The sequence below is a fragment of the Physeter macrocephalus genome, chromosome 14 (genome assembly GCF_002837175.3).
Source record: "Physeter macrocephalus isolate SW-GA chromosome 14, ASM283717v5, whole genome shotgun sequence".
NCBI classification, from domain to species: domain Eukaryota; kingdom Metazoa; phylum Chordata; class Mammalia; order Artiodactyla; family Physeteridae; genus Physeter; species Physeter macrocephalus.
The window spans coordinates 47,400,666-47,421,388 of record NC_041227.1 but is presented as its reverse complement, the minus strand read 5'-3'; the positions used below and the strand labels follow the sequence as shown (position 1 = coordinate 47,421,388).

The window sequence follows — 20,723 nt, the reverse complement described above, 5'->3', positions numbered from 1 at the left end:
ACCCACCTCCTAGAGAAATGGAAATAAAAACAAAAACAAACAAATGGGACCTAATGAAACTTAAAAGCTTTTGCACAGCAAAGGATACCATAAACAAGACCAAAAGACAACCCTCAGAATGGGAGAAAATATTTGCAAATGAAGCAACTGTCAAAGGATTAATCTCCAAAATTTACAAGCAGCTCATGCAGCTCAATAACAAAAAAACAAACAACCCAATCGAAAAATGGGCAGAAGGCCTAAATAGACATTTCTCCAAAGAAGATATATACAGATTGCCAAGAAACACATGAAAGAATGCTCAACATCATTAATCATTAGAGAAATGCAAATCAAAACTACAATGAGATATCATCTCACACCGGTCAGACTAGAGCATGGACTTGAGGATATGGGGGGGGGGAAGGGTAAGCTGTGACGAAGTGAGAGAGTGGCATGGACATATATACACTACCAAACGTAGGGTGGATAGCTAGTGGGAAGCATCCGCATAGCACAGGGAGATCAGCTAGGTGTTTTGTGACCGCCTAGAGGGGTGGCATAGGGAGGGTGGGAGGGAGGGAGACGCAAGAGGGAAGAGATATGGGAACATATGTATATGTATAACTGACTCACTTTGTTGTAAAGCAGAAACACACCATTGTAAAGCAATTATACTCCAATAAAGATGTTAAAAAAAAAAAAAGTTAACAGACTCCAAGTTAGTAGTTAGTAGCCTGCAAGGCACAAGCAGAGACAAAACAGGCTGGGAGCAGAGTCAGACACCAAAGATGGTCTGAAGCCAGTAGATAAGAATGTGAAAACAGCTACTGTAAAAAATTAAGGGGTTTAAAGAAAACATAGTCATAAGTAAGAGAAATATGAAAATGCCAAAGAGTAACCAGATGATAATTTGAGAGTTTAAAAGGTAATACAGGGACTTCCCTGGTGGTGCAGTCGTTAAGAATCCGCCTGCCAATGCCTGGGACACAGGTTTGATCCCCGGTCTGGGAAGATCCCACATGCCACGGAGCAACTAAGCCTGTGCGCCACAACTACTGAACCTGTGCTCTAAAACCCAAGAGCCACAACTGCTGAAGCCTGCGCACTCTAGGGCCCATATGCCACAACTACTGAACCCACGTGCTGCAACTACTGAAGCCCGCACACCTAGAGCCCATGCTCCACAACGAGAAGCCACTGCAATGAGAAGCCCGCGCACTGCAACGAAGAGTGGCCCCCGCTCACTGCAACTAGAGAAAGCCCACGTGCAGCAACAAAGACCCAACGCAGCCAAAAAAAAAAAAGGTAATACAGTCATTCCCCTACATATGAACCTTCAAGTTGTGAACTTTCAAAGATGCGAACGTGTGTTCACATGTCCAATCGCATAAGTTAGTTCATGTGTCTGGTGTACACTGTCATGTGCGTGCATCCTCTACAAGTGGTGTGCTTCTGTGTACTTTACTGTACAGCGCTGTATAGAGTACAGTATTACAGTAGCTTTATTTCAAGCCCAGGATGTCTGGAAGCAAGCGTAAAAGTGGTGATGTAACTGGTACTGCTAAGAAGCACCAAGCGCCAAGAAAGGATGAAGAGAGACAAGAGGAAGAAGTAACTGAAGAACCGAAGAGATTCACGGACGATGCAGAAAATGGCAAGGGGATTTTCTTTATTTGAGGAGGCACTGTTAGTTTTTGAGGCACAGGACCCGAATGTAGAATGGTATATGGAGGTTGCAGCAGCCGTTCAGAATGCAATCCAGTGCTACCGTGTCATCTATGATGAGAAAAAAAGAGCTACTACCCAGACACCACTGTATCTTTTTTTTTAAGATGTTGGGGGTAGGAGTTTATTTATTTATTATTTTGCTGTGTTGGGTCTTCGTTTCTGTGCGAGGGCTTTCTCTAGTTGTGGCAAGCGGGGGCCTCTCACTATCACGGCCTCTCTTGTTGCGGAGCACAGGCTCCAGATGCTCAGGCTCAGTAGTTGTGGCTCACAGGCCTAGGTGCTCCGTGGCATGTGGGATCCTCCCAGACCAGGGCTTGAACCCGTGTCCCCTGCATTAGCAAGCAGATTCTCAACCACTGCGCCACCAGGGAAGCCCCACTGTATCATTTTTTCAAGAGGGTAGGTAGAATTGAATCCAGCCAGGAACCAGAACCTGTGCCATCAACGTCAGGAGAGAGTGAAATGGCAGCTTGCCCTCCGTCTCCTATTGCTGATGATCCTTCAGCTCTACCACCTCCCACCTCCTCTCCGTCCTCCAGTCAGTAACTCTTCTTGCCTGTTCACTCGATGCCAGCCCCTGTATGCCAGCTGTTGTACTGTACTACTATACTTTTCAAGGTACTGTAAGATTAATTTTTGTGTTTGTTTTTTAAGTATTATTTGTGTGAAAAGTATTATAAACCTATTACAGTATAGTACTATATAGCCGATTGTGGTAGTTGGGTACCTAGGCTAACTTTGTTGGACTTAACAAATTGGACTTATGAACGTGCTCTTAAAACGGAACTTGTTTGTATGTAGGGGACTTACTGTATACAAAACAGATAATTTACTGGATAGGCTTTTGACAAAACTGACACTGTAAAGGAAAAAGTCAGTGAATATGAACCCAGAACAACAGGAAATTTGCAAAGTGAAGCACAAGGAGAAGCAAAGCTGAGCAGAGCCTGGGCAGCCCCTCAGGGCCTAGGAGACAGCACCCACTGGCCTGACAGACGTGTGATTTAAGCCCCAGGAAGGGAAGGGGGCAGACACAACATGAAGAAAATTCTCCTCATTGAAGAGAACTATAAGCGCACAGGTCACAGAAGCCTAAGAAATCTCAAACAGGATAAACTCAAAGAAAGCCACACCTAAGGCACATCAAACCAAATTGTTGAAAAACTGTGAAAAAGGGAAAAATCGTAGAAGCAGTCAGAGGGGAAAAGTCGCAGACAGAGGAGTGGGGCTAAGGGTCCCGCAGACTCCCCAGCAGAGACGCTGCGGGCAGAGACCATGGACAGCTGAAGGGAAGACATCCACCAGCAGCCTCTGCTAAGAAATGTTAGAAAACCAAATGAAACATCCCTCAGGCAGAAGGAAAATGACTGGGATGCACACACAGGAGGGCAGGGGGCTGGAAACTGTAAGCCCGTGGGCGATTGTTAAACACAGACAACCAGCTGTTTAAATGAAGAGTCACACGTCGTGGTTGCAGTTGTTGGAATGACGGCTGCAAAGATTTAACAGTGAGTGAGAATACGTGGTTGTGGCTGGGCACACGCTCTCGTGGAGGGAAGACCCCACACATGACCAGCAGGGACCCATGGGGGTCCTTTCCTTCCCTTGCTTCTGTTCCAAACCGTAGTTATTTTCCATTCAAAATGAGTGCCATCGGGGGGACTCTTGGTGCCTCTGGACCCATGAGGGCCACACCCCAGGGGTGCGGGTGCAAGGCCTCGGCCAGCGTGGGTCCCACAGCGGTGACGCTGCACAGGCTTCCCCTGGCATTGGTTTGGGACCCTGTCGTCCTGCTGGCTGTAGTCCAAGCCCTCCCGGAGGGACAGATGCCCAGGCCACCCCTGGTGGACCACAATCCCGCCTACCCACCCACAGTGAACGGGGTTGGCAGACCTGATGGGGCCACTGGGGGCCGAGGAAGAGCCCCAGGGGAGGGGCCCAGCGGGCTCAGCACTGTCAGGGCTGGGACCTGCGCAGTCAGCTCAGGGACCTGTGCCTTCCTGAGAGGGCAGCGTCCCCACCTCTGTAAAGGAAAACTGGAAAAAGCAGCACCCCGCCCCCCCACCCCCCCGAATGTAAGCACCGGAGAGAGGCCATCACCCTGTAGCCCTGGGGCCACATAAGCGAGGACACGGCACAGCCTGAGTCAACCTTCTGAGGTCGGGCGCGATGCTGTCCACTTGGCACGGTGACCTTGGCGGGCGGGGGCTTTGAGTTCTGCTTCCTGAGGAGGCTGTGCTGGTGCGGCCTCAGCCTTTTGCCCAGTGACCCCAGTGACCTTCAGCCCTGGCTGCAGACTCAGGTGCAGGAGCAGCGTGGGGCCAGCCCCAGGGAAGATCATTTCTCCAAACAGCTACAGGAGGGCCAGGCTCACGAGCTGCCCCCACTGCGGGACAGCGTCTAGCCAGGCTGCCCTTGGCGCTGTCCTCTAGCTCCTGGCTTGGGCTCCCCCACTTTCGAGCTGAGGATGCATCCTCCTGGCACGGCCACCTGAGCGGCCCTGACCCCCTGCATGTGGCAGGAAGAGCTCACGTTGGGATGGGGCTGAGGCCCCTGATGCCTGGTCCACACGCCATGACCCGGAATGTTCTGGCACAACAGGATTCTCTATCCTGGTGAGAACTCAGAAGCCTTTGTCTAAAGGCCACCAAGTGGCCGTGGGGCCCTAATGACCTCTGAGTGATGCCCGGCTTCCCTCCACCACCCTGGTCCATCGGGGCCCAAAGACACCCCTCCCCAGTCACTCCACCCTGAGACCAGCTAGGGGGCCCTGACTCAGAGACTAGGGTTCACCAGAGCAGTTTTGGAGATGGAACCCTGTTTCTAATAAAGCAGCAGGAGGCCTGAGGATTCATAATGCCGTCTTTGTGCCCTTGTCTGGCACACACTGGCTGTGACCCCATGGTGGGGGCCGGGTGGGAAGACGAGCTGGGAGGTGGGACCCTGGGCCCAGGAGACGCCCCTGAAGGAAGGGGCTGGGTGTCTGGGACTCCCGTGTTGGGCTCTGGGCTCCCACGGCCTAGCAGAGGACATGTGTGCTCGCAGATGATGTTCTGCAGCCAGGAGCCCCGGAACAGTTATGCTGTGACCCCAGCTCAGGGTGGGTCACTCAGGGGCTGTTGGGGGCAGCTCTCTGCACCCGAAGCTGTAGTGATGTTCCCCACAGTGATGTCCCCTAGTCTGTGGCCGACGTTACAGAGATTAGAAAGAGCAGGACATGGTGGGAGGTTGGGGAGGAGAGTCTGGGATCTGAGATGTGTCTTTCCACTGACTAGGAGCCACTAGCCTGGTGAGTGCCTGCTCCACGCCAGGATGGGAGGTCCAGCCTGGCCCACAGCGGAAGCTGAGCACTGCCCCTTCAGCGTCTCTCCTTGGCATTAGAGTGGGGGTCTGAGGTGGGGGATGGTGCGCCTCTCCAAGTAGACAACAGGCTGCCTCTGGAGGCCTTGCAGAACCTTCCGGAACAGCTGTGCAAACTGAGCGTGGGAGGAGGTGCGTGTGTGCTCACATCCTCAACCCTCTCCCGGGGAACGAACGGAAACAAACAGAACCAGGGACCCTCAGGGTCGTGGGCGCGGAGACGGGAGCAACGTTCAAGTCCAGCGGTGGCCAGTGCTGTGGCCTGCAGGGGGCCACGCGCCCCCATGAGACTGCCCTGTGTGCCCCATGCTGCCTGCGAGGCTGGACATGTGCAGCTGGGCCAGGGGGCCATTTGTCCTCTTTGCTCTGGACAGCTGAGGCCCGGCCCCTGGGGGGCATCAGACCAGACCTCAGAGAAGAGCCACAGCCCTGGGCCATGTCCCACCTTGTCCTGGGCATGGTGTGGGTGGGGGAGGATGACGCTGGGGACACACCTGGACTGAGGCTCCCAAGGCCTTGGGGGACAGAAGGCGAGTGCATGGCCTGCCTTTGGGAATAACGTCCAGGGCCGCAGGTTGGTGGCAAGGCCTTTCAAGGTCCTGTTCTGGCCCTCCCCCGCCCAGTGTCCCTGTGCCACCGCTGTCCACCCGGGCACCAGACCCAGAATCAGATGGAGACCCAGCCATGTGGCCTGAGCTGCTGGGAGCCATCTATACCTGAGTCCCCGCCGCCCGCCCCCGGTCTGCACAGTCCCCCATGGTGGAGACGCCGGTGTCCCAGGCTGGGACACAGACTCAGCTGGGCTGGGTCCAGTTAGCGGGTCCTCGTCCTGAAGCACCATGAGACTCATGCCAAGTGAATAAACAAGGGCATTTCGAGGCTGCTGGTCAAAGGTCAATGTAAATATCTTCCCAAATCCTATTTTCAAGTAGCTGAACCCTTTCACCTGCACTAGTAAATCAAACTTCCTTCAAATGTGTTTTTTAAGTGATATGACGATTTGCTTTTCTTTTTTTTTTTTTTTTTTTTGCGGTACGCGGGCCTCTCACTGTTGTGGCCTCTCCCGCTGCGGAGCACAGGCTCCGGACGCGCAGGCTCAGCGGCCATGGCTCACAGGCCCAGCCGCTCCGCGGCATGTGGGATCTTCCCAGACCGGGACACGAACCCGTGTCCCCTGCATCGGCAGGCGGACTCTCAACCACTGCGCCACCAGGGAAGCCCGACAATTTGCTTTTCTTTACTGCTTGCCAAAGGTGGGCTTCAGATTATTTGGAGAGAAAGTGGTAGGTGGTCAGTACAGCCTGAGGGATGTCTGGAGGGTCCCTATAGGCCCAGTAGAGTTTACAGCCCTCAAAGGGTCCCAGTGGTCCCAGGCTTGTAAAAGTGGCTGAAGCAGCAACTAATTAACGCCCTGCAGTCTTGAGAGTGATTCTTGGTCACCGTGGTGACCACACAGCCTAAGCAGACCCAGCTTCCTGCTGATACTGTGTGCCAGGCAGGTCCTCCGAGTTGCCTTGGGGACTGGACCCATGTTCTCCATCAGCAGAGGAAGGTGGGAGCCTATGGCTGCACATCCTTTGACAGTGGAGGAAGGTCCAGCATGAGGCAGTGTCCATGCTGGTGGACACTCACAAGGATGCTTGAGCCTCTGTTTGGAGCCTCCTCCCGCAGCTCAGGATGATGGAGCCACGGGGTTGAAGTGTGCATGGGGCAGGGACAGTGCAGAGCACTCCTGGCCTCCTGGGGGTGTCCCTCACTGGAGACTGTTGGGAGCAAGGGTCACCCACCAGCCAGGATTTTGCCCTCCAGCCAAGTCCAGATAGCTTACGGATAAACTGTGGTGCATTCAGACAGTGGAATATCATTCAGCAATAAAAAAACGTGCTCTCAACCCACGGAAAGGCACGAGGAACCTCAAATGCATATTACTAAGGAAAAAAGCCAGTCTGAAAAGGCTATATCCTGGATGATTCCAACTGTATGATGTTCTGGAAAAGGCAAAACTATGGAGACAGTGAAAGGATCAGTGGTTGCCAGGGGTTAGGGGTGGGAGAAGGATGAATCCAGGGAGCACAGAGGATTTTTAGGACAGTGAAATGAGTCTGTATGATATTATGATGGATACATGTCATTTTACATTTGTCTAAACCCATAGAATGCACAACACCAAGAGTGAACCCCAATGTAAGCTGTGGACTTTAGTTAACAATAAAGTATCAATATTGGTTCCTTAGTTGTAATAAATGTATCACATTAACTAATGCAAGATGTTCCTGTGGGGGGAGGATATGGGAACTCTATACTCTCTGCTCAGTTTTTCTGTGAATCTAAAATTGTTCTTTAAAAGTCTATTAATTAAAAACAAAACAAAATACAACTTAAAATACTGGCAGCCAAAGCAGGTGAGCAGGTAGGGGGAGACAATCAAAGCATTTTGAGGCCACAGGGCTGTAAGGGCAGCAAGGATGGGGATTAAATTTAGACTTTCATTTAGTTAAGTGTGTACCTGCCTGAAAGAAACAGAGTGTATAACTTGCTAATTAGGAAAGGGGGAATAATGGAATGAGAAAAACCTCAAAAGAAAGCTAAAAACGGCAAAAAGAATGCACAAAGATGTGGAAATAAAATAAAACGCAAATGTACCAGCTGAGATACACGATACTTAAAGAGCATGAGCCTCGTTGGAAAAAGAATCCTGCTCCGTGCTGTCACAGAGGCAACACCGAAGAAAAGGACACAAATCCAGACTCTGCAAAACAGGAGATTACTATGACTTGATCCTTGGCCAACACATTTGAAAACAGATGAAATGGACAAATTCCCAGGAAAATGTCTGCCATTAAAATTGCCTCCAGGGACTTCTCTGGTGGTCCAGTGGGTAAGACTCTGCGCTCCCAATGCACGGGGCCCGGGTTCGATCCCTGGTCGGGGAACTAGATCCTGCATGCATGCCGCAACTAAGTCCGCAAGCTGCAACTAAGAGTCCGCAAGCCGCAACTAAGAGTCTGCGAGCCGCAACTAAGAAGTACACGTGCCACAACTAAGAGTCCGCATGCCGCAACTAAGAGTCCACAAGCCACAACTAAGAAGTCCGCATGCCGCGACTTAGAAGCCTGCATGCCGCAACTAAAAGATCCCACATGTTGAAACTAAGACCTGGTACAGCCAAAATAAATAAATAAATAAATATTAAACAAAACAAAACACAACTGCCTCCAGAAAAAAACCAGAGACCCTGCCTGTCTGGCAGCCACAAAAGGGTTGTCAGTGGCCACAAAGACCACCCCCCGCCCCCGGGCCAGGCAGTGATGTAGGAGAACCAACTCTGTCTTGTCTACGAGGGTGAGAGTAAAACCTGGAGTAGAATCAGACAAGGCCAGTGTGGATGGAAAACCACAAACTTCACTCACTGACAACACGAAAAACACAAACAAAATGGTAGCAAGTTATACCCACTAACGTGTTACAGTATACACAGCACGACTGAGTTGATTTATCCTAGGAAGGTAAAATTGGTTCCATTTTAGCAGTGGTAATGTAATTCACGCTAACAAATTAAGGGCAAAAAAGTGATCTTCTCACAACTGGTGGAGAAAAAACCATTTGCTAAACTTCAACACCCATTCATGACTAAAAATACCCAAAACAAAACCCACAGAACTTCCTAGTAAAGAAGAAATGAGAGAACTTGGTAGAAATGGCCACAATAAACAACCAACCAAGCAAGCCACAGGCGGCTACCCCAGGTGTGGGATGCCCCGCTCCTGCTGCTGCCGCACCCATCGTCTGGGGCAGCACAGCACATGGGCCCCCGGACACCAAGGAACAGAAAGATGGAGACAAAACTAGCAGAGCAACGAGTATGCTGTAGGTCAAACCTCCATAAACGAGGTGAACAGGACGTGGAAATTTCAGGTTTTCCGTGGGAACTGACAAGCGGCTGCTCACCTGGAACAGGATCTGTAGGGCCCCGTGGAGGATGCACATCTGCCGTCCGAGGAAGATGAAGAAGGGCACCACGAGCTCCAGGAAGTGGTTGCTGAGGGTCTCGAAGCGGTGGAACCACCATGGGGAGTGGTGCAGGAAGTAGGCCACGGGGTTGGGCACCGGCTGCGTCTGTGGGATGAAAGGAGGCCCATGAGCTGCGCCTGGAGGTGGGGAGCTGCCCTCCCTGGCCCTGCTCTGTGGTGCCCGCTGGTGGCCTTTTGGGGAAGGGGGGTGCATGGGGCCGCCCTGGCCGGGAGAGGTGCGGGGAAGACCGGCGGCGTGGCCCACCCTCCAGCAGCTCACACGTCACCAGGATGGGGAATGGTGGGGGACCATGGGTCCCGACCTTCTCTATTCGCCTGGCTTCCTGTAATTCTGACACTGGCGCCTTCAAGGGGACCCTGAGGGCCCTGGTAATGCAGGAGCTCAGATGCTGGGGAAGAGTCTGTGGTCAGAGCCCTGAGCAGCATGGGCACTGGCAAGCCCCCCGTGAGGGGACAGGGCACAGGTGCGGAGGCGGGACCGTGGGACGCTCACACGTGGTGGATTTCCTCTTGGAGGACAGTGGAGGCTGGGGGAGCGGGTCCCGGCCCCACGTGTGTGTTCCTGGGAACGGCCTCCACACGTGTGCGGGGTGGGAGGGCACAGCAGGTCCCCGAGGCCCACGTGTTGACTCAGCCGTGGTGCTGGCCGCCTAGGGCCCAGCTGATGGGCCCTGCGCCTCCAACCACAGGCCCTGTCCTCCCCGCTCACGCGGCCATCCATGCTCAGAAGGGCCAGCTGTGCTGACACTGTGTGGGGTTGGGGTGGCCCCGGCGTGGACACCCAGCATCGGTGACGGGTACTGTGTGCAGGTGGCCCTCCATGCTGAGCTGGCTGGGGTGGGACACCAGGCCGCTGCAGCCCCAGACCTGGTGGACCCGCAGCACCCACCATAAGGCTAACTGCGCCTCTGCCATCTGTGGAGAGTGAGTCCGTGAAGGGTGCCATGTCTGCTGTGAGGATAGGGTCGCTCCTCTCCACTCGTACCCACGTGGGTGTGGACACGTGGGTTGTTGTACTCGCTGGGCTGTAACCACTCTGAGTGTCTCCCTGTTATCCGGCTCTAAAGATGCTCAGGGTCACCTGAGCCCCTTGCTGCTCCAGCCCGGGGGCAGCCGCTTCTCCAGGAGTCTGGTCCCTCTGGGTGGAGACGGGTGTTAGAAACCCGGCCTGGGCATTGCTGCCTCCCTGCCCTGCATCCCTGCTGGCCTGGCTCATAAAACTGCGTTTAACTGTGTTCTCACTCTGTCTTGGCTGCAGAGGTTCCCACCTTGTGAACGTGGAGGGCGGATCAGACACAGAGAGGCAACCCCTTTGGGGAAGGGCGTGCAGGGCTGGGGGGTGGGGGGCTCAGTGGGGGTGGGGCCCTGGGGAGACACGGGGCTGGGGGAGCAGAACTGTCGGGGCCCTTTCCACTCAAAGGCTTGCGTTTCCTGACGCCAGATTCACCACATGACGGTTAACGCCTGAGTGGAATGAAACTGCCACAGTCCTAAAACTGGAGATATTCTGGGGGTTAGCAGCAATTTCACTAACAACACAAAAAGGCAGCATCAAATCAGTTCCAAATGTTTCAGCTTTTTTAAACAACAGAGCGTTTCCTGGATACGGTGTGTACACTCATGTGTATGCGAGTGGATGTGGAGGTGTGCACGTGAGAGCGAGGCTGCCGGAAAGCGCCGTGGCCCCTGGACAGGTGTGTGCTGTGGATGGGCCACACCGTGGGCAGCACTGGGAACGGTGACTGAGCACAGGAGCAGCCCCTCTGTCACATCTCAGGACCCCATCTCAGGAGGTGGCCCAGCCTCGGGCAGCAGAGGGACATATGACCCTGCACGCTCTTCAGGGCTGAAGGCCCCACGTTACCTACAGCCACAGGCAGCTGGGGGAGCGAGGCCTCGAGGGGAGCCCCCCCCACACTGCCCGCCCCCGACGTTGCCTCTCATCAACACAGGTTATGCCCACCAGACAGAGCGAAAGGGGAGCCTGGGATCCCCTGCACTGCCCCCCGCCAGAGGCAGGCGGGATGTGTGCCCACTGTGTCCACTGCATGCCCACCAGCCGCTCCAGGTGGGAGGCAAGCCAGCTAGACCTTCCTTCTCTGTTCCCAGCCCTTCACAGACCAGCCGAGGTTCCCCACCCACCGGGGGACCTTCTTCGCTCCCCTGGGGCTGAGAGGGCCTGGCTGGCAGCCAGCAGGGAACGCACTCAGAGCTGAAGCACTCCCGAAGGCTCTCCTGTTCATCCCCCTGCCCCCCCACCGACCCCCAGTCCTGGAGACGCCCAGGCGGGAGAGCCAGGCACCAGTGGGTTGGGACCCCGGTGGCCAGGAATGTGTGGGGTCTCCTGCCCATGAGACCTGTGGCCCTTGTTTTGCCCCTCCTGGGATTTCTGCTGGGCTGAGTCCCCAGACCTCCACCCTGGGACCCAGAAGTGGCCGACACAGGCAAGTGGATGAGGCAGGCACACGCAGGCACTGGGCAGGGCTCCCTGGCACTGGCATGACGGGGCGGCTGAGGCAGTTGTTGGGGTGCAGCGTTGGCCTCCTTGCTCTGGCTCCCGGTGGGTTTGGGACACAGGCAGGAAAGAAGCGTCTGCAAGGGGCCCTCCCTCCCGCAGGGCCTCTCCAGGAGCCCAAGTGGGATCCCAGGAGGGAGGAGACTGCTGCCCGCTGCCCCGGGGAAGGAAACGAGGAAGAAGACATCCTGCTTGACAGGTGGCGCCCCAGACCCAGCAGGAACGCAGGGCCCCACGTGAGGAAAACAGGTAGTGACAGGCACGCGGGGCAAATGCGGATGAGCTGACACCACGACGCCAAACACCCTCGGGGTGATTCACAGGGAAACGATCCCAGCCTGCACCTGTGCCCCCACATCGCCGCACAGCTGCGCCACTCACCTCGTAGTGGAAGTCCATGCAGGTGAGGTCCCGCCAGCACTGGTCCCCCCGGATCTTGATCAGGCCCTGCGGAGAAGACAGAGAGGAATGTGAGCCACGTCCGGATAGACCCGCGGGAGTGACGGACCTCATGTGATGCCTGAAGCAACATGAAAGGGAAAATCTGAACAAAGTCCAAGAAAGACATGTTTAGGGTTTCTGAGGACTAAAAGTAGCAAACACAGGGAAAAAGAAACGCTTAAAAAAATTAATTAATTGATTAATTAATTTTTGGCTGTGTCGGGTCTTTGTTGCTGCGTGTGGGCTTTCTCTAGTTGTGGCGAGCAGGGGCTACTCTTCATTGTGGTGCGCGGGCTTCTCATTGCAGTGGAGCGCCTTCTCTTGTTGCAGAGAACAGGTTCTAGGCGCGCGGGCTTCAGTAGTTGTGGCATGTGGGCTCAGTAGCTGTGGCTTGCGGGCTCTAGAGTGCAGGCTCAGTAGCTGTGGTGCACGGGCTTAGTTGCTCTGTGGCATGTGGGATCTTCCTGGACCAGGGCTCGAACCCGTGTCCCCCTGCATTGGCAGGCGGATTCTTAACCACTGCGCCACCAGGGAAATCCCACTCTTTCCTTTTTATAAAATCAGTTCCTCCTGTGTTTCTTTAAAACCCAGTTTTTAGACTCTGAGCATCACCATAGTAATGCACCTGTGAGGCTTTAGAAAAGGGCAAATTCGCAAAGCACACGAGTCCCAACTGCTAAGGTGATGATGATTCAGGAGCTCTGGTGGCCTCGGTGAGAATATCCACCCACCACAGCACGCGGGAGACCCCGTGCTTAGGCCACAGTACAAGGGAGAACCCAGTGCTCAGGCCACAGCACGCGGGAGACTCCGGTGCTCAGGCTCGGGAGGGGCTGAGGAACTCCTGTGCTGCCCAGTCCGCCGGGAAAGTGGCTGCGGAGAGAGGGCCTCCGCCGTGCAGCCTGTGGGCGAGCTTGTCTGCAGCCCTGCCAGTCTTCCTGCTGGGCAGCAGCCAGCATGGCCGGTCCACAGTGGCCAGGACAGTCAGCTCACTGCCTGCCGTACTCCCCCGTTGACTTGCCCTTGGGAATCACAGCTCCACGCGATCCCTTCACGGTCAGAAGCAAACTGCTCACCAACGGGAGTAAAACCGTTGCTGGATGCACAGATTCAGCCCTAACGTCTGTCTCACATGACAGCTGGACTGGAAGGTGAGAAACTGTGTCGCCAAGAAAGCAGCCTGGATGGCGGCCTGGCTCTCTTGGCTGGTGGTCACTGCAGCTGCAGTTGCTCGGGGGCAAGTCCCCTCAGCCCATCCTCGCACCTGCCCAGCCTGTCCTGGGCACCCTTCCTCACTGGAGCCAACCCACCATGGACTTCAATCACGTCTGCAAAACAGCCTGGCAGCCACGTCAAACTGGGGTCTGATTGAATACCTGGGGTGGCAGCCCAGCCAGACTCGCACATAAAACTGACCTTCCCATAGGGGAAGAACTTTGGGGCAGTGGAGGGCTCTGAGCCGGGGGCAGGACAGTGTGAGTCGACAGGTCCTCTGACGGCCACGCTGCCAGCAAGGCAGGATGGCTGCCCAGGGTGTAAGACGTGTCCCACCCTGGACTTGCCTGGACCGTGGAGCCCATAGGATGGGCCGAGGGGGCAGCTGACACCTGGCCTGGGCCCCTGTGGGCAGCACAGACGCAGCAACACCCGAAGGAGCAGGACAAGAAACAACAGGGAAGCTAGAGCCCACGTGGCGGCCATGCCGGCAGCTTCCACAGTGAGACCGAGTGACCATGTCCTGGCTGAGCACATGGGCCAGGCATGAGCTAGCTGTGCGGCCCAGCAGAGTTTACAAATACGTCCCACGGAGGCCACAATACTCAGCTGTCCTGGGCGCCATTCACGCCCGGTGGTTGTTCCGCACCCACCTCTCTGGGGCCTGGCGCCCTGCAGTGGGGCCGACCCCACATCAGGGGAGCTTGTGTAGTGGACGTGGAGCCGTGCTCCGAGGACCCGCCTGCTCTGTCTAGACTCACAGAGCTAGTCACCTTGAAAAGCGGTTAGTCAAGTCTCTGGAAACTGGGTTTGCTTAGATCACAGAAGTGCCGGAGACAACTTCCAGTGTGAACTCTGCCATACACGGTCGCATCTGTACAGAAACAGCACTTCAGAAAGCCTATCGTGTCCTGCCGGCGCGGATGAACCGCTGGTTTCTGTAGCAACGTGCCTGCTCGTTTGGCAGGAAAACACAGCCACTGTCACACTTCACTCCCCGTGAGTGCAGGCTCTGCTCCCTACATCCCTTGGAATCCGAGAGGCACTCTTTGGAGATTCAAACCAGGCAAAGAAGAAAAAAAACAAAATAATTAAAATGTCATTCAAATTCTAAGCTGGTATGAGACACTTAAAAATCTGAAACATTCTTTTGGGAGTGGAGGATAATTATATTCCTCCCCATCTATTGATTTCTCTCTACAATGCAGATGTCAGATTTTCCACGGATTTTTTTTTCTTCCAGAGTAAGTGTCAAAGGAACAAAGCCTTCTTTGAGCCTTTTTCAGCCCAAAATTAATTCCAAAAAAATGGCACAGACAGACCAGTAACACACCGAGTGACCTCCAGCTGTCCATACAACCTCTGCTCTCCCTGGGGAAAGGGTGAGTGCCAGGATGCTGGAATATTCTGGGGCAACCGAGGAGACCTCAGGCCTTATGGGCAGCGGGTGGGGGCAGGCGCCCGGGGGATGCACAGGGGCTTCTCTCTAAAGCTCACGGGTCCAAGAACATGCTCCTTAAAATCTCCCATTTGGAAATGGGAAAAATCAAGGCCTTTTGCCACAGAAAGAACATCAATTTCTGTGAAGCTGCACAAGTCCCATCACACCTAACTGGGTGGGGGGCTTCCAGGCCTGCAGCCGGGGGAGGGGAGACAGCCCTCGGGTCCGAGCCAGCACCGAGAGCTCCCTCGGCAGTGCCCCCATTTCGCACGTACACTGCACCCCGTTCTCTCGCCATCAGAGTCTCTGTCTCTCTGGAAATCCTTTTCTCCATCTGCAGACACGGGTGATCAGTCCTACACCTGCTCCTTTCCCACAAAGGAGAAGCATCATCAACCTGGGTTTGTAGGTATGGGAAGAGGGGCCGTTCCCTCCCTGGAGCAGGCCTACTGGTCTGGGATGTGCTCACAGCCATGTGGGGGTGGGGGTCAGGACGCCTCAGTTCTGCTCAGACCCGGCAGCACTCTGCATCTCCCCTGGGAGCTGAGCTGGACCCACGGGACCCCACGTGCTCTGTGAGCAGGTAGACAACCGCAGAGTGAGGCTCATGGCTTAGCGCCCAGATCTCACCTGAGTGCGCACAGGCTGGCCTGGGGTCTCTCAGGACTGACCTGTCTCCACATCTGAGGGGGCCCCAGACTACACAGCGTTGCCACCTAGCCCCTTCTCTCCAGGTCTGGGGCAGTGTCTGCACTTTCAGACTCCAGGGTATGATTAGATGGAAATCCACCCTCTGAATTCACCAGTGCAGTGGTGCATCTACGCGGATGGCAGGCACCATATCAGCTACGGGGGAACCTCTGAACCGAATGTGCAGGGAAGGAGAGAAATCGTGGATGTTGTTGGTGGGGGGTCTTGTTGTGCCCCCTCCCCGAACCCCAAGAGCTTGTGAAAACTGCCCAGACCTGCAGGGGCCGTGGAGTGGGTGGAGGGGACAGTCTCGGGTCCTCACAGCTACTGCAGGCCTGGGTATGACCGTCCTCCCACCAAGGCTGGTTCGAGACAAGTGGCAGAGAGACAGCACAAAGAGGGCACTGAGCCACTGGGCAGGGGGCTGCCGTGAGGGGCGTGCAGCTGGGCAGAGGTCAGAGCCTGTGGATGGCGCTTCCCAGAGGTTCCCAGGACGCCTCCATCGGTGGCACCATGGGAAGGAGGACAGAGCAGAGCAGCCCACACTAATGCAATAAAGCAAATTAGAATAACCGCTCTCATTTTGGAGTGGTGATCCCAGGACCCAGCAGGCTCGTCAAGGAAGCGGCAGCGATACCCGCTTGACTTGGTCTTGGGGGTGAGTCACATTCCAACGTTTATTTCATTATGTTAATAAGATTTTACTGTAGGAACTGACTTCCAGAGAGGCCCTGACCTGAAGGCTCTTTCCTACCGAGCTCCTGCTCTTATTTGCTAATGGGTCTGGTGTCTCATCTCACTCGCTCACCTTTCAGTGCCTCTGCTGCCACCGTGGGGCCGGAGCATCTCTGGGACCCCACATGGCAACGTGGAAACTGCTTCAGATAACCTGCTTCACCCACTCAGAGCAGTCCTGGGCCTCCAGGGAAAGCGCACAGACCCAAGTGCAGACTCACTGGGTTCCAGGAATCCTCCTTCCCCAGCCAGCGAGGGAAGCGGGAGCTGTGGGCCCAGCACAGACGCTACAGCAGCGACAGCGTTGCTCAGAGGCAGACACAGAGGGCCGTCACCACACCTGGACTCGCTGCCAGCAAGCTCAGGCAGAAATGTGTGCCGTCTGGATGGAAAGGGGCGTGGCTCACTCCTGACGGTGGGCTCTGGGGTGAGGCCGAAGGGCTGCGGTGAGCTGTGACCCTCTAATCTTCAAGGTCTGTGGCTTTAATGGGGTTGCATCTCACAGACATCCTTGCATGAAAAAGCAAACTCACACCGACTCTTAAGTCAAAGGGTTGAGCTACAATTCACATGAAACAGAATGCACACAGATGAAATGTCCAGTTCAATGTGTCTGACAATTGTACACAATCAGGAATCCACCCAAAACAGGACACAGGTTTCCATCCCACAGAACATTCTTCGTGACCACTTTCCAGGCAATTCCAAACGCACTGGCCAGGGGGCCGCCTCCGCCTGCCCCCGGGGTTTCACACTCGTAGGAGCTGGTGGCCCGTGGCCCTGGGCTCAGGCTGGCTGTGCTCCTCCAGGGACTTCGGGTCTGTCTGCATCACTGCCTCGGGGGGTTGGTTCCCTCTCCCAGCTGAGCGCTGTCCCTTGTGTGGATGCACCACAGGCTGCCCATCCGTCGATGGACACTGGGCTGGTGCCCAGTGCGTTCATGATGAGCAGGGCTGCCGTAGACATGTGCGGACAGGCTTCCTTTCCCGGCAGCGGAAGGCGGGCTCACAGGCGGGGCCATGTCTTGCCTTGTAGGAAACTGGCCTACGGCTGCTGAGCAAGGCTGCACCACTGCACCCCTTATAAGCCAAGTGACGCTCCCACCAGGAATCCCATGGCCCGCAGACCCTCCGACCTGGGGCGCTGCTAGTGCTTTACACCCAGCCCCTCCCGGGTGCAAAATGCCGCCCCACAGTTTTCACGTCCTCGTCGCCGTTCCCATCCCTTCGAGGGTGAAGTATGTTCAGGTCCTGTACCCACCTTCCTACTGTGATCTGCAGGTTCCGAATGTTAGATTTCAGCTGGACTTGTACACTGCAGGTGTTTCCCAGGCGGGGCTTGCCTATTCATTTTCGTAATGGTGTATTTTGAAGATGGAGAAATTTAATATCAGTGAAGTATAATTTATCAATATTTTTCTATAATGGTTAATGCTTTTTGTGCCCTGTCCAAGAAATCTCTGTCTACCACCCCAAGGTAACTGTCTATGCTATCTTCAAAAAACTTTGATTCTACCTTTTATGTTTGTTAAAAAAAATTATTTTTTCTTGCCCCACTGATTTGGCTTATTGCCTTGGTTGAAAATCAATCAATTGCATCTGTGTGGGTCTGTTTCTGGGAGATATTCTTTTATGTTTTCTTCTAAGAACTTTTTGGTTTTGCTTTTATGTTTAGGTCCATGATTTACTTCAAATTAGAGTTTGGTATAGATGAAAGAGCACTCAAAGCTCATTTTATTCTTCTATACAGATTTCCAATTATTTTAGCACTATTTGTAAAAAAATGACTTTCATTTTCCCACTGACCTGACTTGGTACCTTGGTTGAGTATCAGTTGACAGCAGAGGTGTGGGTCTATCTCTGGACTCTCTTCTCTTCCACTGATCTATTTTTTTTTTTTGTGGTACGCGGGCCTCCCTCTGCTGTGGCCTCTCCCGTTGCGGAGCACAGGCTCCGGACGCGCAGCCCCAGCGGCCATGGCTCACGGGCCCAGCCGCTCCGCGGCATGTGGGATCCTCCCAGACCGGGGCGCGAACTCGGTTCCCCTGCATCGGCAGGCGGACGCGCAACCACTGCGCCACCAGGGAAGCCCCACGAGTTTGCTTTTTTTTTTTTTGTGCACTGATCTGTTTTTACAGTTTAGATCAATACCATACTTCAGTTTTATTTATTTTTTAAAATATTTATTTGGTTGCATGGGTCTTACTTGTGGAAGGTAGGTTCCTTAGTTGCGGCTCACCAGCTCCTTAGTTGCAGCATGCAGCCTCCTTAGTTGTGGCATGTGGGATCTAGTTCCCTGACCAGGGATTGAACCAGGGCCCCCTGCATTGGGAGCACGGAGTTTTATCCACTGGACCACCAGGGAAGTCCCCATACTTCAGTTTTAAATTAAGCTCTAAAATCAGGAAGTATAAGTCTTCCAACTTTGTTCTTTTTCAAATTTCTTTTTATTTCTATGTAAATTTTAGAATCAACATGTCACTTTTCCCAAAAAGCCCACTGGGAATTTGACAGGAATTACCCTGAGTCTACATATAAATCTGGGTGAAAAAAGACATCTTTATTTATTTATGGCTGTGTTGGGTCTTTGTTGCTATGCGCGGGCTATCTCTAGCTGTGGTGAGCGGGGGCTACTCTTCGTTGCTGCGCGGGCTCTAGGCACGCGGGCTTCAGTAGTTGTGGCTCGCAGGCTCTAGAGAGCAGGCTCAGTAGTTGTGGCACGCGGGCTTAGTTGGTCTGCGGCATGTGGGATCTTCAGAGACCAGGGCTCGAACCCGTGTCCCCTGCATTGGCAGGTGGATTCTTAACCGCTACGCCACCAGGGAAGTCCCCTCTAGTGACTTCATAATAGTATATGATGTACAGTTTATTTTTCACATTGACCTTGTATCCTGCAACCTTGCTAAATTAATGTATTCACTTTAGTAGTTGCTTTTTAAGATTCCACTGGGTTTTGTACATGTACAATCATGTCTATGAATAAGTTTCATTTCTTTTTTGGGGAATCTTTATGGCTTTCTTTTTCTTGTTTTATTGCACTAAGACTTCCAATACAGTGTTGAAGAGCAGCAGCAAAAACAGACAACAGGCCTGTTTCTAATCACACATGAATGCTCTCATTCTATTACCACTGAGGAAGCCCCGTCTAACACACCCTTGAGTGGGTATTGCATTGTATCGTGTACTTTTTACATCTGCTGAGGAGAAAAAAATCGTTCTTCAGTTTTATGCTGTTGTATAGTGAATTGCATTAATTGATTTTCAAATATTAAACCAATCTTGCATTCCTGAGATAAACCATGCCTCTTTTATTGCCGAGTTTGATTTGCCAATATTTTGCTAAGGGTTTCTGTGTCTTTCTTCATGAGGGACACTGGTTTCTATTTTCCTTTTTGTCCTGTCCTCATCAGGTTTTGGTATCACTCTTATGCTGGTCACAGAAAACAATTTGGGAAGTGTCCCTGCCTCTGCTATTTTCCAAGAGTTTGTGTAGGATTGCTATTATTTCCTCTTTAAATGTTTGATTTCACTGGTGTTTCAAATGTTTTATTTCAAATGTTTGATTTCACTGTGCCTACACTTTCTTTCTGGAATGGTTTTTGATTACCGATTCAATTTATTTACCAGCTATGGAGCCCTTTCGATTTCCTGTTTCCTTCTGTCTCAGTTTTGATAAGCTGCGCTTGTCAAGGAATTTGTCCATTTCACCTATGTTGTCAAATTTATTGGCCCGAAGCTTTCATAATATTCCAGGTGACTTTATGGCAGGATCTCAGACAAAACTGCCAGTTATGTGAAGACAGTGTTTTCTCACGGCGTCTTTCAATCACAGCATGGCTGTGGCTCCTGGCCCTGCTGAATTCTGACCCTGAAACGGTAGGTCCTGTGGGCCTCTATTTTCTCCATCTTAGATATGGCTTTTTTTTGTGTGTTAACAAGACAGGGACGGTCTGCACACAAGGAGCATCGGCCCCATAGGATGTGCAGCAGGTGTGAGCACAGAGCTGGGCAGCACAGGTGGTTAGCAACCGAGCCCCTTCTGATTAGCGAGAAGGGACTTGAGGCCGCTGTCTGCAGCCTGCAGGTTACATGGCAGTTGCCCAGGTACGGACAGGAAAGCACATCCTTGTGCCGCCTCTGAGGGCCCAGAGGCTCGTCTTCGTGCCCAGATTCTCCACAGCCTCCTTTTATGTTGCATCCCCTCCATTTCACATAAAAACGACCTGCTCCAGGGAATTCCCTGGTGGTCCAGTGGTTAGGACTTGGCGCTTTCACTGCTGAGGGCATGGGTTCAGTCCCTGCTTGGGGAGCTAAAATCCCACAAGCTGCGTGGCGCAGCCAAAAAAAAAAAAAAAAAATGACCTGCCTCAGCCATAGCAAAGATGCAAATCTCAATGAAAACTGATGATTTTAGCTGCAATTCTGCTCAATGAAAATTTAGAGTATTAAGTTTTCTTTTTTTTTAACATCATTATTGGAGTATAATTGCTTTACTATGGTGTGTTAGTTTCTGCTTTATAACAAAGTGAATAGAATCAGCTATACATATACATATATCCCCACATCTCCTCCCTCTTGCATCTCCC

At 53.3% G+C, this 20,723-nt stretch overlaps 1 protein-coding gene across 2 annotated transcripts in view; it reads right to left on the bottom strand.

Moving 5' to 3' along the window:
- LMF1 (lipase maturation factor 1) overlaps window positions 1-20,723 on the bottom strand; it is an 80,414-nt gene that overhangs the window by 8,479 nt on the left and 51,212 nt on the right. For both annotated transcript variants that reach the window (XM_024123419.3, XM_028497999.2), the window contains exons 3-4: window positions 11,998-12,063; window positions 9,019-9,186 (exon numbers count right to left, since the gene is read on the bottom strand). In XM_024123419.3, the coding sequence (XP_023979187.1) occupies window positions 9,019-9,186; window positions 11,998-12,063 (234 nt within the window). The remainder of the gene's footprint in view (window positions 1-9,018; window positions 9,187-11,997; window positions 12,064-20,723) is intronic.